Raw genomic sequence first — 22,071 nt, 5'->3', positions numbered from 1 at the left:
GCAAACCACCATGGCACGTGTATACCTATGTAACAAACCTGCACATTCTGCACATGTATCCCAGAACTTAAAGTATAATTTAAAAAATAAAAATAAATAAAATAATTAGAACAAAGTCCAGTAGTATAGAGGATTAGGTAATAATCAATAGGAACAGACAAATCTAATGTTGAAATAGAATAATAGATCCAGAAATTAATTCCAAAGTCCTACCTATGGTTCTTTAATGTGTGTGTCCTTGATATTAGCTTGCAATTAGCTCCATCAAGTGATAGTATCCAACGTATAATGGGCTTAGCAATTTCTTGCTTCTCTTGCTGCTTCTATATCTCTCTTCTTTCACAGTCTTGGAGTCCCCAACAACAGGGCAGAGGCGGAAGGGCACAGATCTTTTGTGTCGTATGGCTTGGCCTCCACTGAAGTAGGTGAGGGTGACCGTCCCTGGTATGGCAAGACAGGTCTGGGCAGGCCACAGTCTGGCTCTCCTGCCTGGCTTCCTGGGAATAATTGAGCAATTGCTCTATACCAGGCAGGGTTCTGAATGCTTCCGCATCCCAATTTCGATCACTTCTGCAAGGTGACGCAGCTAGGAAAGATGTGACTCGGGCCACTCTGGCCTCCAGGACTCCTCTTCTGACCTCTCCTCAGTCGCTGTATTAGCCGGGCCGCCCTTCCCATGTTGACCTCCTCCCATATTTGCGTGTTGGCCTCACGGGCAGCGTCATGAAGCTGCCACCATGCCTGCCCCCCTTTGGTTCAGGCCACAGGGATGCCTGGAACTGGGAGCGGCCCTGCATAGCACTGCCTGCGGAGTCTTCAGTGAGTGTGCGTTTCTGTCTCCTTTACTGAACTGTGAGCGCCTCAGGCGGGGCCTTCCATCTGCCAGTTTATCCCTGGAATGTATCTCAGTGCTCGGCAGAGGATAAGCATTACATGTTGGATACATTAATTGATCCTAAGATTCTAAGCACTAAATTTTACGAGAAGTAGCAAAAATGACCTGAATATAGTCGCACTGTATCTGTTCAATGATCCAGACAGCTGACTCCCTGGGCTTACGCCTTCATAACGCTGGAACCCCCTCCCGCTTTGTTCCTCTCCCTCTTGCAGCCGATGGGATCAGAGCGGATGGAGATGCGGAAGCGGCAGATGCCCCTCGCCCAGGACGCACCAGGCGCCGCCCCAGGCCAGCCAGGAGCGGGGAGTCGCGGGTCCAACGCATGCTGCTTCTGCTGGTGCTGCTGTTGTAGCTGCTCATGGTAAGGTTTCAGACTTTTTAATTAATGTGCCCCTGACTGGGAAGTGTAATGTGCTCCTGACTGGGAAGTGGCACCTGTGAATAGTGGTGGTAGCTTACGGTTAATTCAGTAAGTGTTTTTTAAGCAGCTACTATATGCCTGACACAGAGGGACACCCCAGAAATAACAACAGGCTACATCTGACTACCTCTTAAGGGGCTTATGCTCAGATCCCTCAAATCAGGCCACCGTGTGTTAAACAACTAAAGAACAACCTCCGGCGGTTCACGATTGACTATCAACATTTGGGCAGAAATGGTTAGAAAGAATTGAACTAGGGGCTCTCCTGGGGTAATGAAGGCTTAGGATCTAAGATGGGTCTTAAAGGTTAGGACGATGAAGTAAAGGGAGCCTGGATTTTACCTTCTGCTGCTTCCATTTCATAAATTTTGTTTTGTAATAAAGAGAAATGTCAAAATATGTGTTTCAAATAGAGACAAATATTAAAATATATGCTAACTTACTGGGTAGAGAAAGACACACAGACAGTCATTGCTTTAAAAACGATGTAAAACATCCGTGACCCTTTGAGTAGCTGTTAAAGGTCTGGAGAAAAGGGATAATTTACACCTAAAAATCATGGGAACTTTAAGTTACATCTTTGGAATCTTGGATATGAAAAGTGCTTAGTGCCAGCCAAATCTGTGAACCATTTTCGGCAATCAAATCATCCTAAATTTATGTAGGCTTGGCAATAAGTTAGACCAAGACCTCACTGTCCTGTGGAAAAGAAGAAAAACTGATATTGGACTGATCACGGACCGCGAAATGGAACTAACAGAACTGATCCCCGGGAAGGAGATTGGAGGCTGAAAATGAAATGCCCGGGGAAGTTTGGTGGCTCCTGCCCAACTCAGGCTACTATTCATTTCCAAGAAGTTCCAATCTGGTGGAAGGGACACAGCAGTAGAACATCCACCAGGGGGATCCCGATACTGATGGTCTCTTCATTCCCACAGCAAGAGGAAACATGTGGCTGGGGCTGACAGCTAGGCAGTGTCAAGGTGAGACTTCAGCCCTGGTAGGACTCTGGACAGCTCTGCAGGAAGCCAGAGGAGAGGCGCTGGTGGTGGGCAGAGGAAATGCGTGGGTGTCCAGGGCCTGGCCTAGAGGAGGAAGACACTAGTGGTGGCCAGACTGCGTTTAGGGGCCTATATTCTCACTCTGCCAGTAGGTCTCAGTGCAGAAACGAGACGATCCTCCTAGAGATGTGCAGGATGTCCGAGTGCAGGTGAGACTCCAGCTGATGTTCAAACCTTCCCCTCCTTCCTTTCTCTGCTGCCTCGTGCGCAGGTTGTGGGAGGCGGCTGACATGCTGACCTGAACAGCATATTGTCCCGGGATAGTGTAAGGCTAGAGGGCGGGGCATGTCCCAGAGCAGGCTCCTCCTACAGGTAACAAGTAGGACAAATAAAAAAATCTGTACCTAGACACTATCATCACCACCATAGCCAACACTTCTGTAGCACTTAGGTGTGTGTAGAAGAGACAATAGAGCAATGTCTTCAAAGTGCTGGAGAAAAGTAACTGAAAACTAAGTCAAACCATAATTCAAGAGTGTGGGTAAAATAAGACATTCTCAGACATACGAAGGCCAACCAAGTTTACTGCCTGCAAACCTAAAAGAACTGAAGAAAGGGCCTAGTTCAGAGGGATAAAAGGGAACCCAGAGGAAAGACCCAGGAAACAAGTAACAGTTGTAGCTACAACGGGGTCAAATATTGATATAAAATGTGGCACTGAATTTTGTGTTAAAAAAGTGTGAAACCAAAGCTGTAAACAGTCTCATGTCAATGACAGAGAAATCAAATAATTCAGACTTTCTTAGAAAAAATTGTTATAAGAAAATTTTCTTTCAAAAGCAATGTTATTCATAATTAGTCCAAAAATACACCCTATCGTTTTAACATCAGTGAAAGACAATAAATCTAGAAAACCTTACCAACACGTGACAAAAGTGGCATCAGCAAAGGAGAAAATGAACTATTCAGTAAATAGCAGGATACTTGGTGTTTGGGTACCAACTCATCCCCACTGATAGGATTTTCTCAGTTTTAGCACTGAAAAGTCCCACAGCCCAGAAAACCCGAAAACGCTAGGCAAACCAGGAAAATTGGTCATCCTGCTTGGTATCCAAATATATAAAAATATATTTATATTCCTACATAGCACCATGTACAAAAATCAATTCCCACCTTTAAAAAAAGATCAGCTGGGTGCGGTGGCTCACGCCTGTAATCCCAGCACTTTGGGAGGCCGACGCAGGAGGATCACAAGGCAGGCCGATCAAGAGATCGAGACCACCCCGGACAACATGGTGAAACCCCGTTTCTACTAAAAATACAACAATTAGTCAGGCACGGTGGCAGGCACCTGTAATCCCAGCTACTCGGGAAGCTGAGGCAGGAGAATTACTTGAACCCAGGGGGCGGAGGTTGCAGTGAGCCAAGATTATGCCACTGCACTCCAGCCTGGGCAGCAGTGAGACTCCATCTCAAAAAAAAAAGAAAAAAAAAAGGGAATGAGTGACCCAGCACTTTGGGAAGCCGAGGTGGGCGGATCACCTGAGGTCAGGAGTTCAGGACCAGCCTGGTTAACATGGTGAAACCCCGTCTGTACTAAAAAAAAATACAAAAAATTAGCCAGGCATGGTGGTGCATGCTTGTAATCCCAGCTACTTGGGAAGCTGAGGTGGGAGAATCACTTGAACCCAGGAGATGGAGGCTGCAATGAGCTGAGATTGCACCATTGCACTCCAGCCTGGGCAATAAGAGCGAAACTCTGTATCGGAAAAAAAAAAAAAAAAAAAGAATGAAGCCTTGACACCGCCAAAATATAGCATGAACTGTGAAAACATTATGCTAAGTGAAAGAAACTAGATATGAAAGACCACATATTTTATTATTCCACTTACATGAAACGTCCAGAATAGGTAAATTCAAAGAGACAGAAAGTAGATTAGCAGTTGCCTATGAGTAAGGAAGATGGAGTTACTGCTAATGTGTAGAGTTCTTTCTGGGGATGATGAAATGTTCCAACATCATGGCAATAGTTATACCACTCTGTAAATATACTAAAAGCCATGGAATTATACGGTTCAATTTGGCAACTTGTATAGTATGCAAATCATATCTTTTTTTTTTTGCAGTGGAATCTTGCTCTGTCACCCAGGCTGGAGCGCAGTGGTGCGATCTCGGCTCACTGCAACTTAAGCCTCCCGGGTTCCAGCGATTCTCCTGCCTCAACCTCACAAGTAGCTGGGATTACAGGTGCACACCACCACGCCCAGCTAATTTTTGTATTTTTAGTAGAGATGGGGTTTCTCCATGTTGGCCAGACAGGTCTCGAACTCCTGACCCCAGGTGATCTGCCCGCCTCAGCCTTCCAAAGTGCTGGGATTACAGGTGTGAGCCATCAGGCCAGCCACATTATATCTTAATAAAGCTATTCTTAAAATATGTTTAACAAGGCCGGGCGCGGTGGCTCAAGCCTGTAATCCCAGCACTTTGGGAGGCCGAGACGGGCGGATCACAAGGTCAGGAGATCGAGACCATCCTGGCTAACACGGCGAAACCCCGTCTCTACTAAAAACACAAAAAATTAGCCGGGCGAGGTGGCGGCGCCTGTGGTCCCAGCTACTCGGGAGGCTGAGGCAGGAGAATGGCGGGAACCCGGGAGGCGGAGCTTGCAGTGAGCTGAGATCTGGCCACTGCACTCCAGCCTGGGCGACAGAGCGAGATTCCGTCTCAAAAAAAAAAAAAAAAATAAGTTTAACAAAAGATACTAAAAATAAAACGAAAAGATAAAACATAGATAAGATAGTTACAGTGCAATTAACAAGTAATTCATATCTAGGATAAATAACATTAAAATACATTAATAAATAAGAACCAAAAGAGTCAGCAAATGAAATGGAACAGAAAATAATCTGCTTGTATTTCCTACCAACAAGGATCAGAAAAATGAAAGTTAAATATACACCCTTTTAAAACCTATACCCTGGCAGATCACCTGAGCCCAGGAGCTCGAGAACAGCCTGGGCAACATGGTGAAACACCGTCTTTACAAAAAGCACAAAAATTGGCTGGGCATGGTGGCTCACACCTGTAATCTCAGTACTTTGGGAGGCCAAGGCAGGTGGATCACCTGAGGTCGGGAATTGGAAACCAGCCTTACCAACATGGAGAACCTCATCTCTACTAAAAATACAAAATTAACCAGGCATGGTGGCACATGCCCATAATCCCAGCTACTCAGGAGGCTGAGGCAGGAGAATCGCTTGAACCTGGGAGGCAGAGGTTTCGGTGAGCCGAGATCGCACCATTGCGCTTCAGCCTAGGCAAACAAGAGCAAAACTCCATCTCAAAAAAATAAATAAATAAAACACAAAAATTAGCCAGGCATGGTGGCGCACACCTGTAGTCCCAGCTACTCAGGAGGCCGAGGTGGGAGGATCGCTGGAGCCCAGGGAGGTTGAGGCTGCAGTGAATTATATTGTGCCATTGCACTCCATTGTGTGTAAAAGAGTGAGACTCTGTCTGAAAAACAAAAAAAAGAAAAAAAGAAAGAAAAGGAAAACCTATACCCTGGAAAAACTTCTCAGACCCCTGCAATAAAAGGAGACATATATGAGAGGATTCACTACAGCATTCATCTGAGTGAGAAAAATTGAAAATGGTTCTAAAGGGCATAGACAGGAGAATGGATGAATATACTGTGGTATAGTTATACAATCCACTACCATACAGCATTTAAATTCATATACTAGAAAAACAAAACTAAACAAATAAATAGGTTAGGCGTGGTGGCTCACGCCTCTAATCCCAGCACTTTGGGAGGCCAAGGCAGAAAGATTGCTTGAGCCCAGGAGTTCGAGACTAGCTGAGGCAACATAGCAAGACCATGTCTCCACTGAAAAAAAAAAAAAGTGAGCCAGGCATGGTGGCATGTGCCTGTAGTCCCAGCTACTCTAGAAGCTGAGGCGGAAGGATCACTTGAACCCAGTTCAAGGCTGCAGTGAGCTATGATCATGCTACTGCACTTCAGCCTGGGCAACAGAGTGAGACCTTGTCTCAGAAATAAATAAATTCATATGCTAGAGGGACAAAAAACAAATTACGAAGCAATATATGTTACATAATTACATTTATACTATGTTTAAAAATACATTTATGAATATAATATAGTAGCATAACTATGAATTGGAATGGTAAACAGTAAGTTAAAAATGGTGGCTCTCTCTAGGGTAAAGAGAGGAAGAAATGAGATGGGAAAAGTACAGAGCAAACTTCAACTGTTTAAGTAGTGAATTTCCTTTTTTTTTTTTTTTTACCACACTTTTGAGATTTATCCATATTAATATACATAGTCAAGTCAATTTTCGAGAAAGGTAAATGGCAATTTGTTTTCTAAGTACTTGTGAATCTTTCTCAACATTTTGCTCTAAGGCCTTCTGGTATTTAGTGTTATAAGGGAAGGCATGCTGATTCTTGTTTTCTTGAATATAAAGTTTTTTTTCCTTTCTAGTAAGTTTTCTCTTTATCACTCAAAATTTTACCCAAATGTATCTGGCCGTGGGTCCTCTTTTACTGAAAATTCCTAAAACACAGCGAGCTACTATAGACATCATCTAGTTCTGCTGTAATAATAGCAGTGGACCAAGGTAAAGAAAACTTCACAAAAAAAAATTCTTCTCGTTTTCAAAAACACATTGTCTCTTTAAAACATTCTTACTTGAAATGAGGCAAAAAGTATATCAAAGCTTAAATAAGTTTGCATTATTTAGTTTGCAGTAGAGCTTCTGGTTCTCTGAGGACTCTCCTGTCAAACTCATCTCTTTTTTTCTCTGTTTTTTCATACCCACTGAGCAGTAATGTGTTCTGCTTACAAAAGAAGCCTTGGAAGTCATGCAGACAGTGTACCACTCAGATGCCTCTCAAGTTGTTTTTGGTTGGATTTTTTTTTAAAGAAGCCATTATTTACTGAAACTTTTTAGCCCTGACATCATGAAAGAAGGAAGTCAAAAGGGTTCCTGCATTTCTAATGATTTTGCCTTTAAAGAAAAACAGAGCTACACACACACACGCACACACATACACACACTGAAAATTTATAAAACAGATGTGCTAAAAACAGACTGAAAAACTTTTATAAAATAAAGTGTTAAGAAAAGATATAATAAAGAATATAGAAAATACAGCAGCAACAAGATAAAGAAAATCCCAGTTGTCAGTGATAACATCCATTTTTAAGTTGATAGGATGCTAGGAGCATTCCTGCTAAAATCATAAATAAGGTGAAATGTCCACAATCTCTACTACTATTTAACAATGTATTTGGCCGGGTGTGATGGCTTACGCCTGTAATCCCAACACTTTGGGAGGCCGAGGTGGGCAGATCACAAGGTCAGGAATTCGAGACCAGCCTGACCAACATGGTGAAACCCCATCTCTACTAAAAATACAAAAATTAGCCGGGCGTGGTGGCGTGCACCTGTAATCCCAGCTACTCAGGAGGCTGAGGGAAGAGAATTGCTTGAACCCAGGAGGCGGAGGTTGTAGTGAGCTGAAATCACGCCACTGCACTCCAACCTGGGCAACAGAGCAAGACCCTGTCTCAAAAAAAAAAATGTATTTTAGGTGTTAGCTAATTAGACAAGAAAAACAATTAGAGGCCTGAGAATTGGAAATAAAAAGGTAAAATTCTTCCTGTTTGCAGATGAAATCCCAAGAGAATTATAGCTGTAACTGATACAAATACAGAAGAATTCAGAAATAGGAAGGATATAAAATTATCATTAAAGTAATATTCTTTAGGCCTCAGATCTTAAAATAAAGAACACTTCCATTTCAATAATAAAATGCAAATAAATCAATTTAGAAATAGTCAAAAGATCTGAATATACATCTCTCCAAAGAAGAGGTACACAGAGCTAGTAAATGCATGAAAAGATGTTCCACATCAGTAGTCATTAGCAAAATGCAAATCAAAACCACAATGAAATACCACTTCACACCCACTTACGAAGCTAGAATAAAAAAGACAACAGTAACTGTTGGCAAGGACATGGAGAAATTAGATCCCTCAAATATTACCATGTGAAATGGTGCAATTGCTTTGTAAAATAGTTTGGGAGTTCCTCAAAATGTTAAATCTCAAGTTACCATATGACTCAGCAGTTCTACTCCGAGGTTTTTACTTAAGGAATAAGAAACACAAATATATGTTTGCACGTACTTGCACAGGAATGTGCATAGCAGCATGATTCATGCAGCCAAAATGTGGAAACAACTCGAATGTCTATCTGCTGATGAATGGATAAACGAAATGTGATGTGTCTATCCAAACAATGAGATGTTATTCAACTGGAAAAAGAAACGAAGTGCCGATACATGCTACGGCATGGGTTAAGTGCAAAAACATTATGCCAAGTGAAAGGAGACAGCCAGCAAAGATCACATACCGTAGGTTCCAGAACGGGCAGATCTATAGAGACAGGAAGCGGATTCGTGCTTGCCTAGGGCTGGTAGAGTGGGGAGATACCGGTGATAAGCGGTGACTGCTTACTGGTGGGGTTTCTTTTGGGGGTGATGACAATGTTCTGGAATTAGATGGCAGGGATGGTTGCACAACTTTGTGAGTATACTAAAAACCACTGAATTGTACACTCTAAACAGATAAACTTGGTGGCATATGAATGATAGCTCAATCAAGTGATTAAGAAAGTGGCCGGGCGCGGTGGCTCATGCCTGTAATCCTAGCACTTTGGGAGGTCCAGGTGGGTGGATCACTTGAGGTTAGGAGTTCAAAACCAGCCTGGCCAACATGGTGAAACCAAATACAAAAATTAGCCGGGCGTGTTGGTGCATGCCTGTAGTCCCAGCTACTCAGGAGACTGAGGCACAAGAATCACTTGAACCCAGGAGGCAGTTTGCAGTGAGCTGAGATAGTGCCACAGCACTGCAGCCTGGGCAGCAGAGCAAGACTTCGTCTCAAAAAAAAAAAAAAAAAAAAAATAGCATTCATGTTACAAACAATAACCAGTTAAAAGATGAGATAAAAGTATAAACTCCATTTACAGTAACAACAAAAATACTTGGAATAAGTTTACAGACAAATGTACAGAATGTGTATAAGAAAACAAACTCTTTAGAGAAATACATAGATTTTGATTATGCACTTTCCTAGTTTTCTCTACTACTTTTGTATATGTGCCTATAAATATATGAAGCCTCCATTTTGACTGGAAACAAAGCCTAGAGGATGTATACTTTTTTAAGATACAAAAAATGAAATGAAACCCCGTAACATTCCTGACAGTCTTACTTTTTACTATTTTCATTTTTTTAATTTTTGTATTAAATAGAGACAGGGTCTTGCTATGATGCCCAGGTTGATCTTAAACTCCTGGCCTCAAGTGATCCACCTGCCTTGGCCTCCCAAAGTGCTGGGATTACAGGCATGAGCCACCATGCCCAAACCTTTTTTACTATTTTCTAATGAATCTGTTTTTATTTAAAAAATCATTATTCTAAGTATAACACAATAATTTCTAACTCTTTCTCAACAGTAGAAACCACAATGTTACAATTTACATTTCTAGTATCTTACTGTCATGCTTTTGGTTTGCTTGGGAAAACTAACTGGGGTCATTTTCTTTTCCAAGCAGAGGAAGAAATTCTATTAATACTTCGGGATCTGAAGTTATCTTTAAAATATTTGTAAAAAATCTTTTCTTGGCAGAGACTGAGCTGTCAACATGTGAATGTCTTTTTTTTGCAGTCTCACTGTTAGAAACCAGGAAGATCAGAGGCCCACAATAGCTTCCCACGAACTCAGAGCAGACCTTCCAACCTGGGAAGAAAGGTGAAATCGCACGTTTTTTTACCTCACTAAACTAACAGAAATACTAACCTTTCTTTTCTTTGCCTTGTATGTTTCAACAGAAACGCACACTTTCTCTACTTGCAATTTAGTAACATCCAATCATTATGTGGCCTCACATTCCTCCCCTGCAGAATTCCATGTAATTCATCGTGTGACAGGGAGAGAAATCAGTTCTATTATTAGTCTAATCCCTTTGCTAATTGCAAATACAAATAGATGCTTTCTAACAAAACATATTATATTTTTATATAACATACTTTTAAAAATAAAAGTATGTTATATAATAAACGGTGGCCGGGCACGGTGGCTCACACCTGTAATCCCAGCACTTTGGAAGGTCGAAGTGTGTGGATCACCCGAGGTCAGGTGTTTGAGACCAGCCTGGCCAACATGGTGAAACCCCTTTTCATTAAAATATAAAAATTAGCGGGGCGTGGTAGCACACGCCTGTAATCCCAGCTGTTCAGAAGGCTGAGGCAGGAAGAATTGCTTGAACCCCGGAGACGGAGGTTGCAGTGAGCCAAGACTGCACCACTGCACCCCAGCCTAGGAGACAGAGCAAGACTCCATCGCAATAAATGAATAAATAAATAAATAAAATGAAAGGGAGAGGGAGAAAGAAAAAGCTATAGATGCTTGCCAAAAATTAAATGGTATATAAGTAAAGAAAGTGATCTAACCTCTAAGAGAGTAAACACTGTTAACACATTTCTTTTTTTTTTTTTTTTTTTTGGAGATGGAGTCTAGCTCTGTCGCCCAGGCTGGAGTGCAGTGGTGTGATCTTGACTCACTGCAACCTCTGCTTCCCGGGTTCAAGTGATTCTCATGCCTCAGCCTCCCAAGCAGCTGGGATTACAGGTACCCACCACCACACCTGGCTAATTTTTGTATTTTTAGTAGAGATGGGGTTTCACCATGTTGGCCAGGCTGGTCTCGAACTCCTGACCTCAGGTGATCTGCCCACCTCGGCCTCCCAAAGTGCTAGGATTACAAGCGTGAGCCACTGTGCCCAGTCTGTTAACACATTTCTTAAAAAAAAAACCTGGAAGATTTGAAAACAAACAAAATAGAAGTTTTAAAAATGAAATATTATTGTTCAAATTGTTTTAAAATTGATGATTGAAATAAAAGATTAGATACAGCTAAATAAATAGTGAACCTGAAGGTATCCAAAAAGACCCATATAACAAGGAGATCGAAATACAGTTTGAGTATCCCTTATCCAAAATGCTTGGAACTAGAAATGTTTCAGATTTCAGATTTTTTCAGATTTCAGAATATTTGCATTATACTTACCAGTGGCTCACACCTGTAATCCCAGCACTTTGGGAAGCCAAGGTGGGTGGATCACCCGAGGTCAGGAGTTCCAGACCAGCCTGGCCAACATGGTGAAATCCCATCTCTACTAAAAATACAAAAAAGTAGCCGGGTGTGGTAGTGAGCACCTGTAATCCCAGCTCCTTGGGAGACTGAGGCAGGAGAATCGCTTGAACCTGGGAGGCGGAGGTTGCAGTGAGTCGAGATCGTGCCATTGCACTCCAGCCTGGGCTACAGAGAGAGACTCTGTCTTAAAAAAATAAAATAAATAAATAAATAAAAACTAAAGACTACATTTTTCAGGGTTACATACATACATTTAAAACTATGGAAACAAAATAAAAGAGATATTAAGGATCGTTATTAAGCTATGTTTTCTGATCTCGATACAATTATGACAGAAGTAAGAATTAACTCAAAGGGGTAACCCCAAAGTCAAGTATAGCAGTTCCCTAGGGGATGAAGCTGGGAGACAGTAGCAAGTAGAAGTAGCACCAAAATAAATGCAACATTGTCAGTGCTGTTCTGGTTCTTAAGGAAAATAGCCCATTCATAAGTGTTCATTTACACTGGAGACGCGGAAAGGTGGATGGGAGGGTGGGAGGTAGGTAAGGGATGAGAAATTACCTGATGATTACAATGCACACTATCCCATTGATGGCTACGCTAAAAACACAGGCTTCACCACTGTGCAATGTATCCATGTAACAATGTATCCATGCACTTGCACCCCCAATTATATTTTTTAAATGTTTGTAATTTTTTTTAAAAAGTGAGTCAGATGCAGTGGCTCACACCTGTAATCCCAGCACTCTGGGAGGCCAAGGTGGGTGGATCGCTTAAGCCTAAGAGTTTGAGACCAGCCTAGGCAACATAGTAAGACCTGACTCCACAAAGAATACAAAAAATTAGCTGGGCATGGTGGCACCTGCCTGTAGTCCCTGCTACTTGGGAGGCCAAGGAGAGAGAATCATATGAGCATAGTAAGCCGAGGCTGCAGTAAGCTGTGATCACCCCACTGCACTCCAGCCTTGGCAACAAAGCGAGACTCTCAAAAAAAAAAAAAAGTGTTCATTTTGTTGTCACCTTTGGACAGTACAGCGGTGGCATTTATAAGTTGCATTTATATTACATATATTCTCTTTCTCAAATATTACATAATTTTAAAATACATTAAGCACACACTTGCTCTGTTGTTCTAGAGGTTTAATGTTGTCAAACCTGACTTAGTTCTGTTGTAGTACAGAACTCATCACAGGTGATTAGGAAGTTTTGGGTCAGATGGTTGTAGGATTTTTCTTTACATTTATAGTTTTTAAAATATTGCAAGATGTGCCCAGTTGTAAACAAGCATGTTCTTAGCAGTTATTATAGCAACTTGGTTTGCAAGCCTTTTGGTATGCAATCCAGCAAACAATGTGAAAGTATCATATTCATGTGTTTTTCCCAAAGGCTTGAAGAAAGGAGAACAGCTCTTCTCCTTCCTAAAAGGGCCTAAATGCATATATTTCTCATTCTTGGAGGAGGAAAAGATACACTTCTAATGATGAAATTCCAATTAACTACCACTAACAGTTCCCCTATGCCCCTTCTCTTTTGGTCTCCACGAAGCCCTGCTCCTACTCTGGAAGAAGTCAATGCCTGGGCTCAGTCATTCGACAAATTAATGGTCACTCCAGCAGGAAGGAATGCATTCCGTGAATTCCTCCGAACAGAATTCAGTGAAGAAAATATGCTCTTCTGGATGGCCTGTGAGGAACTGAAAAAGGAAGCTAATAAAAACATTATTGAAGAGAAAGCAAGGATAATCTATGAAGACTACATTTCTATACTTTCTCCTAAGGAGGTATGTGACCACGAAATGCCTTCTCCCAAGGCTGATGGTAAAAGTATTAACTTGGTGCAAAAGCAACTGCCACGGGCCAGGCACGTTGGGTCACGCCTGTAATCCCAGCACTTTGGGAGGCTGAGGCGGGCAGATCACCTGAGGTCAGGAGTTGGAGACCAGCCTGACCAACATGGTGAAACCCCGTCTCTACCAAAAATACAAAAATTAGCCTGGTGTGGTCACGGGTGCCTGTAATCCCAGCTGCTTGGGAGGCTGAGGCAGGAGAATCACTTGAACCTAGGAGGCAGAGGTTGCAATGAGCTGAGATTGCGCCACTGCACTCCAGCCTGGGTGACAAGAGCGAAACTCCATCTCAAAAAACTAAACAAAAGTAATCATCTTTTTTTTCTTTTTTTCTTTTTTGAGACAGAGTCTCACTCTGTCGCCCAGGCTGGAGTGCAATGCTACGACCTTGGCTCAGTGCAACCTCTGCCTCCCGGGTGCAAGTGATTCTTCTGCCTCAGCCTCCAGAGTAGTTGGATTATAGGTACGCACCACCACGCCTGGCTAATTTTTGTATTTTTAGTAGAGACAGGGTTTCACCATGTTGGCCAGAATGGTCTTGATCTCTTGACCTCATGATCCACCCACCTTGGCCTCCCAAAGTGCTGGGATTACAGGCATAAGCCACTGTGCCTGGCCTCGCCATTACTTTTAACTTTTTCCAGAAAAATGCACAAAAGTTTTCACAGATTTCAGAGGACACTTGGAGCCCTTCTGCAGGTCCACAGTAAAGGGATCTGAATACCGTGAATGCGGGTGCAGCTGTTTTCTACATTTTGCAGTTGCTGTTCTGGGTCAAGCTGAACATGACCAAACAGCTGCACCCTCATTCACAGCATTCAGATCCCTTTGACTGTGGACCTGCAGAGGGGCTGCAAGTGTCCTCTGAAATCTGTGAAAACTTTTGTGCATTTTTCTGGAAAAAGTATCCCCTGGAGTCTGCATTTGATGGTGAACACTGTTTACAAACATTACACCCTAAGAAGTTCCTTTAAATAAAATTATCTTGTTATTCTGAGAAAAATATTGTCTTTAGGTATCTTGATGTTACAGGGCAGCAGCATCACAGATGTGATACTGATGCGGAAAAGGTTTTCCCCAGGCTGGCCTTTTCACATTCAAGAAATTATCAGTTGAATGAGATTGGGCAAGTTTCCACCTGTCAGAGTTTCAGTTACTTCAGATCTAAAATGTAGGAGGTCAGGCCTGGCACAGTGGCTCACTTCTGTAATCCCAGCACTTTGGGAGGCCGAAGCAGATGGATCACCTGAGGTCAGGAGTTCGAGACCAGCCTGGCCAAACACGGTGAAACCCCTTCTCTACTAAAAATACAAAAACTTAGCCGGGTGTGGTGGCGTTCACCTGTAATCCCAGCTACTCAGGAGGCTGAGGCAGGAGAATCGCTTCAACCTGGGAGGCGGAGGTTGCAGTGAGTAGAGATTGCGTCATTGCACTCCAGCCTGGGCAACAAGAGCAAAACTCCACCTCAAAAAAATAGTAATAATAAAATTTAGGAGGTCAGATTGTTCTCACAATTGGGTGCCCTGCAGCTCTAATTATAAAACTATTGGTTATTTCCTACTATGTGCTGACAGGAATGTCAGGTTGAAGAAGCAGGGCCTCTCCTGTCATGGCGCTCCTGGAGATGTGGGCAGACAGACCAGGACCCCTGGCCACACGCTCAGCACTCACTGGGGCTCGGGGGTGAGCCATCCACAAACGGGTGGGTGAGAATGAGAAAAATATTCAAGGAGGCTACAGATGGACCAAGGATAGTGAAAAGGAAATTTCCACAAACACAGCAGGATGGCGACATCCCAGGAGACAGGCCCAGGCGAGCCCAGGAGAAGAGCATGAAGTTGTGCGATCACTGCAAGTGTACATAGATTGTTGTGCCGGAAGGGGAGGGTGCTTACCAAACTATTAGGGCTGGGGGCAGGCAGCGGGAGGAGACTTAAGAGATAAGGGGTCAGAGAGCATGGAGAGGTTTTGGCATCATGCCAGTGTCCGGATTTTTATCTTGGGAAGCCCTTGGATTTTAGCCCATTTGTATCATCGAATTTTGATTTTTGAAAGACCAATAGGGCTGCAGAATGGATTTGGAGAAGATGAGGGGCAGAAGACTTTAGAAAACTAATTCAGGAGCCCAAAGGGACATGGCAAGGGGCTAGCTAGGCCAGCCAAAGACGCTAGAGAGGAAGGGTTGGATTTGAGGCAAACCCACCGTCTCAAATGACTCCCATATGCCTGGTGTAGGCAGACCAGGTGGTGGGGTCGTTGGCTTACTTAATTTTGCGTCGTTACATTTTGCTTTCTTAAGTTCATGTTGTTAAATTGGTAATATTCAGTTGACATGTTTGAATACTGAGTCCAGAAAGTTATTTTGGGCTAACAAAGAGCAAGATAATTTTTGTTCTTTAATTTATGGCTTCCACATATTTTTATTTTGTCATGATTTTTTTTCAAGGCAAAGTTTTTCATCAGTCTTTTAAAGTATTATACAACCAAAACACAGGCCGGGCACGGTGGCTCACGCCTGTAATCCCAGCACTATGGGAGGCCGAGGCAGGTAGATCACCTTGTCTAGGAAGAGCCAAACATCAGAGCAATCAACATCTACAGGCTTAGTGAAATCCAAGCACTTCATCATTAAATCACCAAAAACATAAGACACTACCATCATCATCATACCCACTTCAGGGGAGGAGCTCACTAGAACAGTTTACCTTGCCTGAGGCCCCACAACAATGCAGTGACAGGGTTGGTTTTGTCTGTCTGTTTGTTTTGAGATGGAGTCTTGCTCTGTTGCCCAGGCTGGAGTGCAGTGGCGCGGTCTCAGCTCACTGCAACCTCCGCCTCCCAGGTTCAAGCGATTCTCCTGCCTCAGCCTCCTGAGTAGCTGGGATTACAGGCGCCTGCCACCATGCCCAGCTAATATTTTTTATTTTTCGTAGAGAGAAGGGGTTTTGCCATGTTGGCAAGGCTGGTTTCGAACTCCACAGCGCTGGGATTACAGGTGTGAGCCACCATACCTGGCCAGGGCTGGAATTTAAACACAGGCATCGTCTGCCCTCAGGCCCTGTGATTGGAACCTTCCAGGGTTTTGAGTCAACTTCCTACTTCACCCCTGTGCCCAACCCTCTGGGCAGGCCAGCACTCATCCCCAGAGCCCTGCCACTGTGGGCCAGCAGGGGAAGCCTGGGCCTCCACGCATCAGCCCCCATGTTACAAGGAAATGAGCAAGGGGCAGTCTGTGCTGCCTGTTTTCTTCAAAGCAGCAGTGTGAGCCCCGCCAGCATCACTTAGAACTTGTGGGAAGTGACAAGCGATCAGGGGCCCCTGCACCTACTGAGTCTGGGGTGGGGCCCAGCAACCGCTCTCACAAGCCCTCTGGAGCCTGCTGATGCCACCGACATTTGAGAACCGCGTTGATTATGCTTTTGGTTTCTCTTTTGGCAGTTTGGATTTTTTGGATTATCTCGTTTGGTTTGGGATATTTAAAACACAACAAGGCTGGGCGCAGTGGCTCATACCTGTAATCCCAGCACTTAGGGAGGCCGAGGCGGGCAGATCACCTGAGGTCAAGAGTTCGAGACCAGCCAACACAGAGAAACCCCATGGTTAGCCAGGTGAGGTGGTGGGTGCCTGTAATCCCAGCTACTCGGGAGGCTGAGGTAGGAGAATTGCTTGAACCTGGGAGGCGGAGGCTGCAGTGAGCTGAGATTGCGCCACTGCACTCCAGCCTGGGCGACAGAGTAAGACTGTCTCAAAACAAAACAAACCACACACACACACAAAAAAACAACAAAAACAACAACAACAACAAAAACCCCCACAAGCTGTAGGAGTTTGGGATAGAGATACAACTAAAGTCTCTAATACAGCTCCTGCTCGTTTCTGTCGACAGGTGAGCTTAGACTCCCGGGTGAGAGAAGTCATCAACAGAAACATGGTGGAGCCATCCCAACACATATTCGATGATGCTCAACTTCAGATTTACACCCTGATGCACAGAGACTCATATCCTCGATTCATGAACTCTGCTGTCTATAAGGACTTGCTTCAGTCCTTATCGGAGAAATCCATTGAAGCATAGGATTTTTCAAATATATTTATTATTAATAAAATAATAAAAGAACTCATGGGCTTCATCTAGCACAGGGAATTTAGAGGTTGTAGCATCTTCTGCTGGGGTAATACTCAGGCTCTTCTAATAAAAGATGATTCCTTCAAGAGACTGCTATATATTCACAATGTAAATTGCAGCCACCTTTAGTGATACTTTTGGGGAAAAAAAAAGGGATATGGCTGTTGTAGAAAGATAGCGTATTTGCATTTACAGTAACAGTAGCATGTTGTCAGTGGCGAAGGCTACACAAAAGGCTCCTTGCTGCCCAGAGCAGGTACATCCGCCAGAGCAAAGGGAACCACTTTTGTTTTGCATGAATTTGGTAATTGATTACTCTCTCCCCAAAGAAAAGACATTCAGGTGTTTCTCAACGGCCTCTTCCATCCATCAAGCTCGGTTTGAATACTTCACTTACCAGTGCCATTACAGGACCCAAATTCACAGTTCATAAAGATGTGACCACTACATGTAAAAATAGCATTCCACTTGATCTTACAGTAGGTATGTATGTATGGAGATACATATGTGTGTGTGGATCTCTACATGGTTAATGTAAAGCACTGTGCTCTGAAGTGGATCAGTCTCAAGTGTCTGGTAACAGAAGCAGTGCTTAGAAAATTCTTTTGTTGAAAACAGTTACTGTTATTTTATTATCAGAATTTGCCAACCTAAAGAATGAATTTTAAAATTCATAACTTGGTCATGTTCACAACAAAACTGTCAAATAAGCATATTTCCATTTTTATTACTGAAAGAAACATGGGCATTTTCATTCTTTAAAGAAATAAAGCACAATAATTTTACCTCAATCTTTATTTTTCCATATGTACATATTTGGGAAACAGAAGATTAAGAAAGTAGGGATATGTGCAGCGTATCTTTTAGCTCCCAGACTACGATTCTGTCCTTAGAGCCCACTATTTTCATCATAGGTAAAAAGAATAACTTCTCACAGGTAAAAAGAACTTCATAACTTACAGGTAAAAATTCCGGTTGGTAGACCTAGACCGTTCTGAAGAAACCCATCTCTACATGGAACAGGAAACACACTCAAAATCCAGGACGCTCTGAGGAGTGGGAAAGACGCTACTTTGCAGGAGGCGGCACCGTGCTCCCGCCCTCGAGGGGGATGGCTTTCCTCTGGGTCCTTCTCCCTCCCTGGCCTCTCCATAGCCTGCCTGTATCTTCATGACTCCACTCAGTCCCCAAATCCAAGCCCCTCTCCTTCATTCTCAGGAAACCACTACTCTACTATGCAAATTGTGTCCCTAAGCCCCTCAACTTCCCATGCAACCTATAAACACATACAGATCAGTGTCTATTCTCATCTCCCTCAGTCCAGTCCCAGAGAACCATGTGCTCTCTCCTTTTCGAGGTGTCAATCCCTTACATGTGCTTCTAAGTTTTCCAATCTCATTTCTTACTAAAGAAAAAGGGGCCGGGCGCGGTGGCTCAAGCCTGTAATCCCAGCACTTTGGGAGGCCGAGACGGGTGGATCACGAGGTCAGGAGATCAAGACCATCCTGGCTAACACAGTGAAACCCCGTCTCTACTAAGAAATACAAAAAAACTAGCCGGGCGAGATGGCGGGCGCCTGTAGTCCCAGCTACTTGGGAGGCTGAGGCAGGAGAATGGCCTGAACCCGGGAGGCAGAGCTTGCAGTGAGCTGAGATCCGGCCACTGCACTCCAGCAAGGGGGACAGAGTGAGACTCTGTCTCAAAAAAAAAAAAAAAAAAGAAAAAGGATGTAATTGTGAATAAGACATAAGCCCTGCCCTCTAGTAGTTTACATTCAGTAAAAGCAAACAGACATGTCAGCAGCAACTCTGATATAGTAAGAACCACAGCTAGCGCCGCAGGAGTCATGAAGGGTTACAGAAAGATTCTGGTGGAGATGGCACCAAAGTCAAAATCCAGAGAACAAGAAGAACGTGGATGTGTTGGAGGCAGGGAGGGAACTGGATGCGACGGTATTCACAACTGAGCGACCCCAAAGGAATCGACGTGCTGAGAACGAGGGAAGACACACATAAAAGGACATGTTGGAATCAGTTGGATGGAGGAATCTGGGTGGGTGAGTCTAGGCTGGCGTATTGATTTTGGGGTTTTTCAGCACATAGGCGAGTAAGATTGCCTGGAGAATTATGCATGAAAAGATAGCTGAGGGTAAATCATTGCAAGGATAGACAGAACTGAGAGCCCCAAAGGAGATTCAGGATTCGTCTCGTCAATACAGGTAAGAAGCAAGTCAGGGAATATGGAAACATGGCAGCAAATGCATGAGAGTGTCTTGAGGGGCAGTGGTGAACAGTGGTAAATGAAGACTTTTACATAGAGCTTTGTTCCAGCAATTTCTCCCCACCCTCCTGTATCACTGAGTTCACCTTGGCTTTTTCCCACACCGCAAGCACGCTTGATTTCCCGTTAAAAACAAACCTGTGTTCCACTGTAACGGCTGCCTCTTGTTGCCCCCTTTCTCATCAGACCTTTCACAATAGCCCACACTTGCTGTCTCCATTTCCTCATCTCCCCATTCTCACCTTGAGCTGCTCCAGTGCCCTCAACTGCCCAAGGAGGCCTCTCCCCGCCAAGTCTACAGCGCAGTTTTCCCAGCCTGCTCAGTGGGCTGCTCAGCTCCTGAGATCATGGATGACTCCTTCCTTGAAACAGTACTTCCCTCAGCTTCTGAGGTGCTCTCCCAGTTCTCCATATTCTCTCTCTTCTTCGTTTCCTTCCCAGGCAGAAGAGCACAGCAGCTAAGGGCTTGGGTTCTGGAATCAGATTCTCAGACTCCCCTACTGACCATGTGGCAGTGGGAACTCAGGCTTTCTGGGTCTGCTTCCTCATCAGTGAAATTGAGGATAATAATGGTGCTAATTTCTGGTGTTGCTGAGGATTAAAGCCACTCCATGTACAATACAATGAGCACTTGCTACACATTAGTCACTGCTGTTATTACCGGGCCATTAAATGTGGTGGCCCCTAAGGCATGGACTTGGGTTTCCTTTTCTTGCCAATCTGTATGTTCTCCCTTGGTCCTCATATTCCCTTGTTTAAAATACCTACCAACCTACTGACGGCTACCAAACTGGGATCCAGTCAAGACTTTCTCCTGGACTTGAGAATCAGCCCCCAGCTGGCCATCTCCACTGGTGTATCCCACAGAGGGTGAAACACACCAGCGCTTGGTTGTGACTCATGACCCCACTGCCTCCACACCCCAAGCCTGGCCCTGCCTGCAGCCCAGTGACCCAGCCAGTCACCTAAGTTCTTATCCAGTGGTAACTGTGACTCTTCCCTCCTTTTCTCTTCCCACACATAATCACCCAGCCTTGCCAATTTTACCTCCTATTTCTTACCTGTCTCTTTCTTTCTTCTGACCCCCATCATCTCTTATCTGCATCATTGCCAAAAGAGCTTCCCGGTCTCCTGCTTCTAGTCTCAGTCCATTCAAATCCATCTTTCAAATGCCTACAGGGTGGTCATTCTCACATAAATTTGTTTGTCACCATGCTTCCACTCCTTAACATCTTTCAGTAGTTCCTGATTGCCTGGAGTCAAATACCGAGTTCTTGGCCCAGCATAATAAGCAAGGCTCTCTGCAGTCAGGCTACTGCCTCCCTAGCTAGCCTCATTTCTGTTTTAGACTCTACAACATAGAAGTGTAGAAAAGGTGCATATGCCACTCAGACCTTCATGACTGTTCCTGAAAACTTGGTTTCTGCCGTCCCTTACCTGCTCCCTCTAAAGTTCCACTCTACCCAGCGAACTCCTATCATTTCTGTAAGATTTACCTCCTCCAAGAAACCTGACCTCCTAAGTCATACCTACATCCTGTGTTTGGGGGCCGTTTTTCAATGTTGCAGGAATATTCTGCACAATATTTATCATCTAAGTCATTATAAGTTGAGATTCTCATCTCAAAAAAAAAGCGATATATATATATGGGTGTGTGTGTGTGTATACAATGAAATATTAGCCATAAAAATAAGGAAATTCTGCCATATGTGACAGAATGGATGAATCAGGATAATGGACAAATCTTGAGGACATTGTGCTAAGTGAAAGACAGACAAATACTGCATAAAATAGTTAAACTCATAGAAGCAGAGAGGAGAATGGTGGTTGCCAGGGGCTGGCGAGGGGGGAAGTAGGGAGCTGCTGTTCAATGGGTATAAAGTTTCAGTTATGTAAGGTAAGTGCTAGAGATCTGCTGTACAACATCGTGCTTATAAATATAAAAATTTGTTAAGTGGGTAGATCTCATGTTACCTGTTCTTAATAAAAAAATTGAAAAAGATGGACAGATCAGCAAAATATTAAGATAAGTCAGCCTGATATTAACCCATAACCTTAACACTCCCCCAGATCTCTTTTGCTTCTGCAGGTTAACTGGAAATCTTAGCAGTATTCTCATAGCTTTTGATGTTTTGTATCAGCTCTTTTATTTAACTCAAATATTCACCCAAAATAATTTAAGATTTTTTTCACTTGCTTGTGACAGCAACCTGTTTCAAACTAGCTTAAACACAAAGGAAAATGTTTTCCCT

At 43.6% G+C, this 22,071-nt stretch overlaps 1 protein-coding gene across 5 annotated transcripts in view; it reads left to right on the top strand.

Annotated features, from left to right (window-relative positions):
* Positions 1–18,324, top strand: part of LOC105482299 (regulator of G protein signaling 20) — a 108,787-nt gene extending 90,463 nt beyond the window's left edge. For all 5 annotated transcript variants that reach the window (XM_011742327.3, XM_071068244.1, XM_011742324.3 and 2 more), the window contains 4 exons: positions 1,111–1,259; positions 10,080–10,163; positions 13,113–13,347; positions 17,300–18,324. In XM_011742327.3, the coding sequence (XP_011740629.2) occupies positions 1,111–1,259; positions 10,080–10,163; positions 13,113–13,347; positions 17,300–17,488 (657 nt within the window). In that variant the 3' untranslated portion in view covers positions 17,489–18,324. The remainder of the gene's footprint in view (positions 1–1,110; positions 1,260–10,079; positions 10,164–13,112; positions 13,348–17,299) is intronic.
* Positions 18,325–22,071: the final 3,747 nt, after the last annotated feature.

This window comes from Macaca nemestrina, chromosome 8, assembly GCF_043159975.1.
Source record: "Macaca nemestrina isolate mMacNem1 chromosome 8, mMacNem.hap1, whole genome shotgun sequence".
Taxonomy (NCBI): domain Eukaryota; kingdom Metazoa; phylum Chordata; class Mammalia; order Primates; family Cercopithecidae; genus Macaca; species Macaca nemestrina.
The sequence above is the reverse complement of the archived record's forward strand: the minus strand, read 5'-3'. Positions and strand labels throughout refer to the sequence as shown.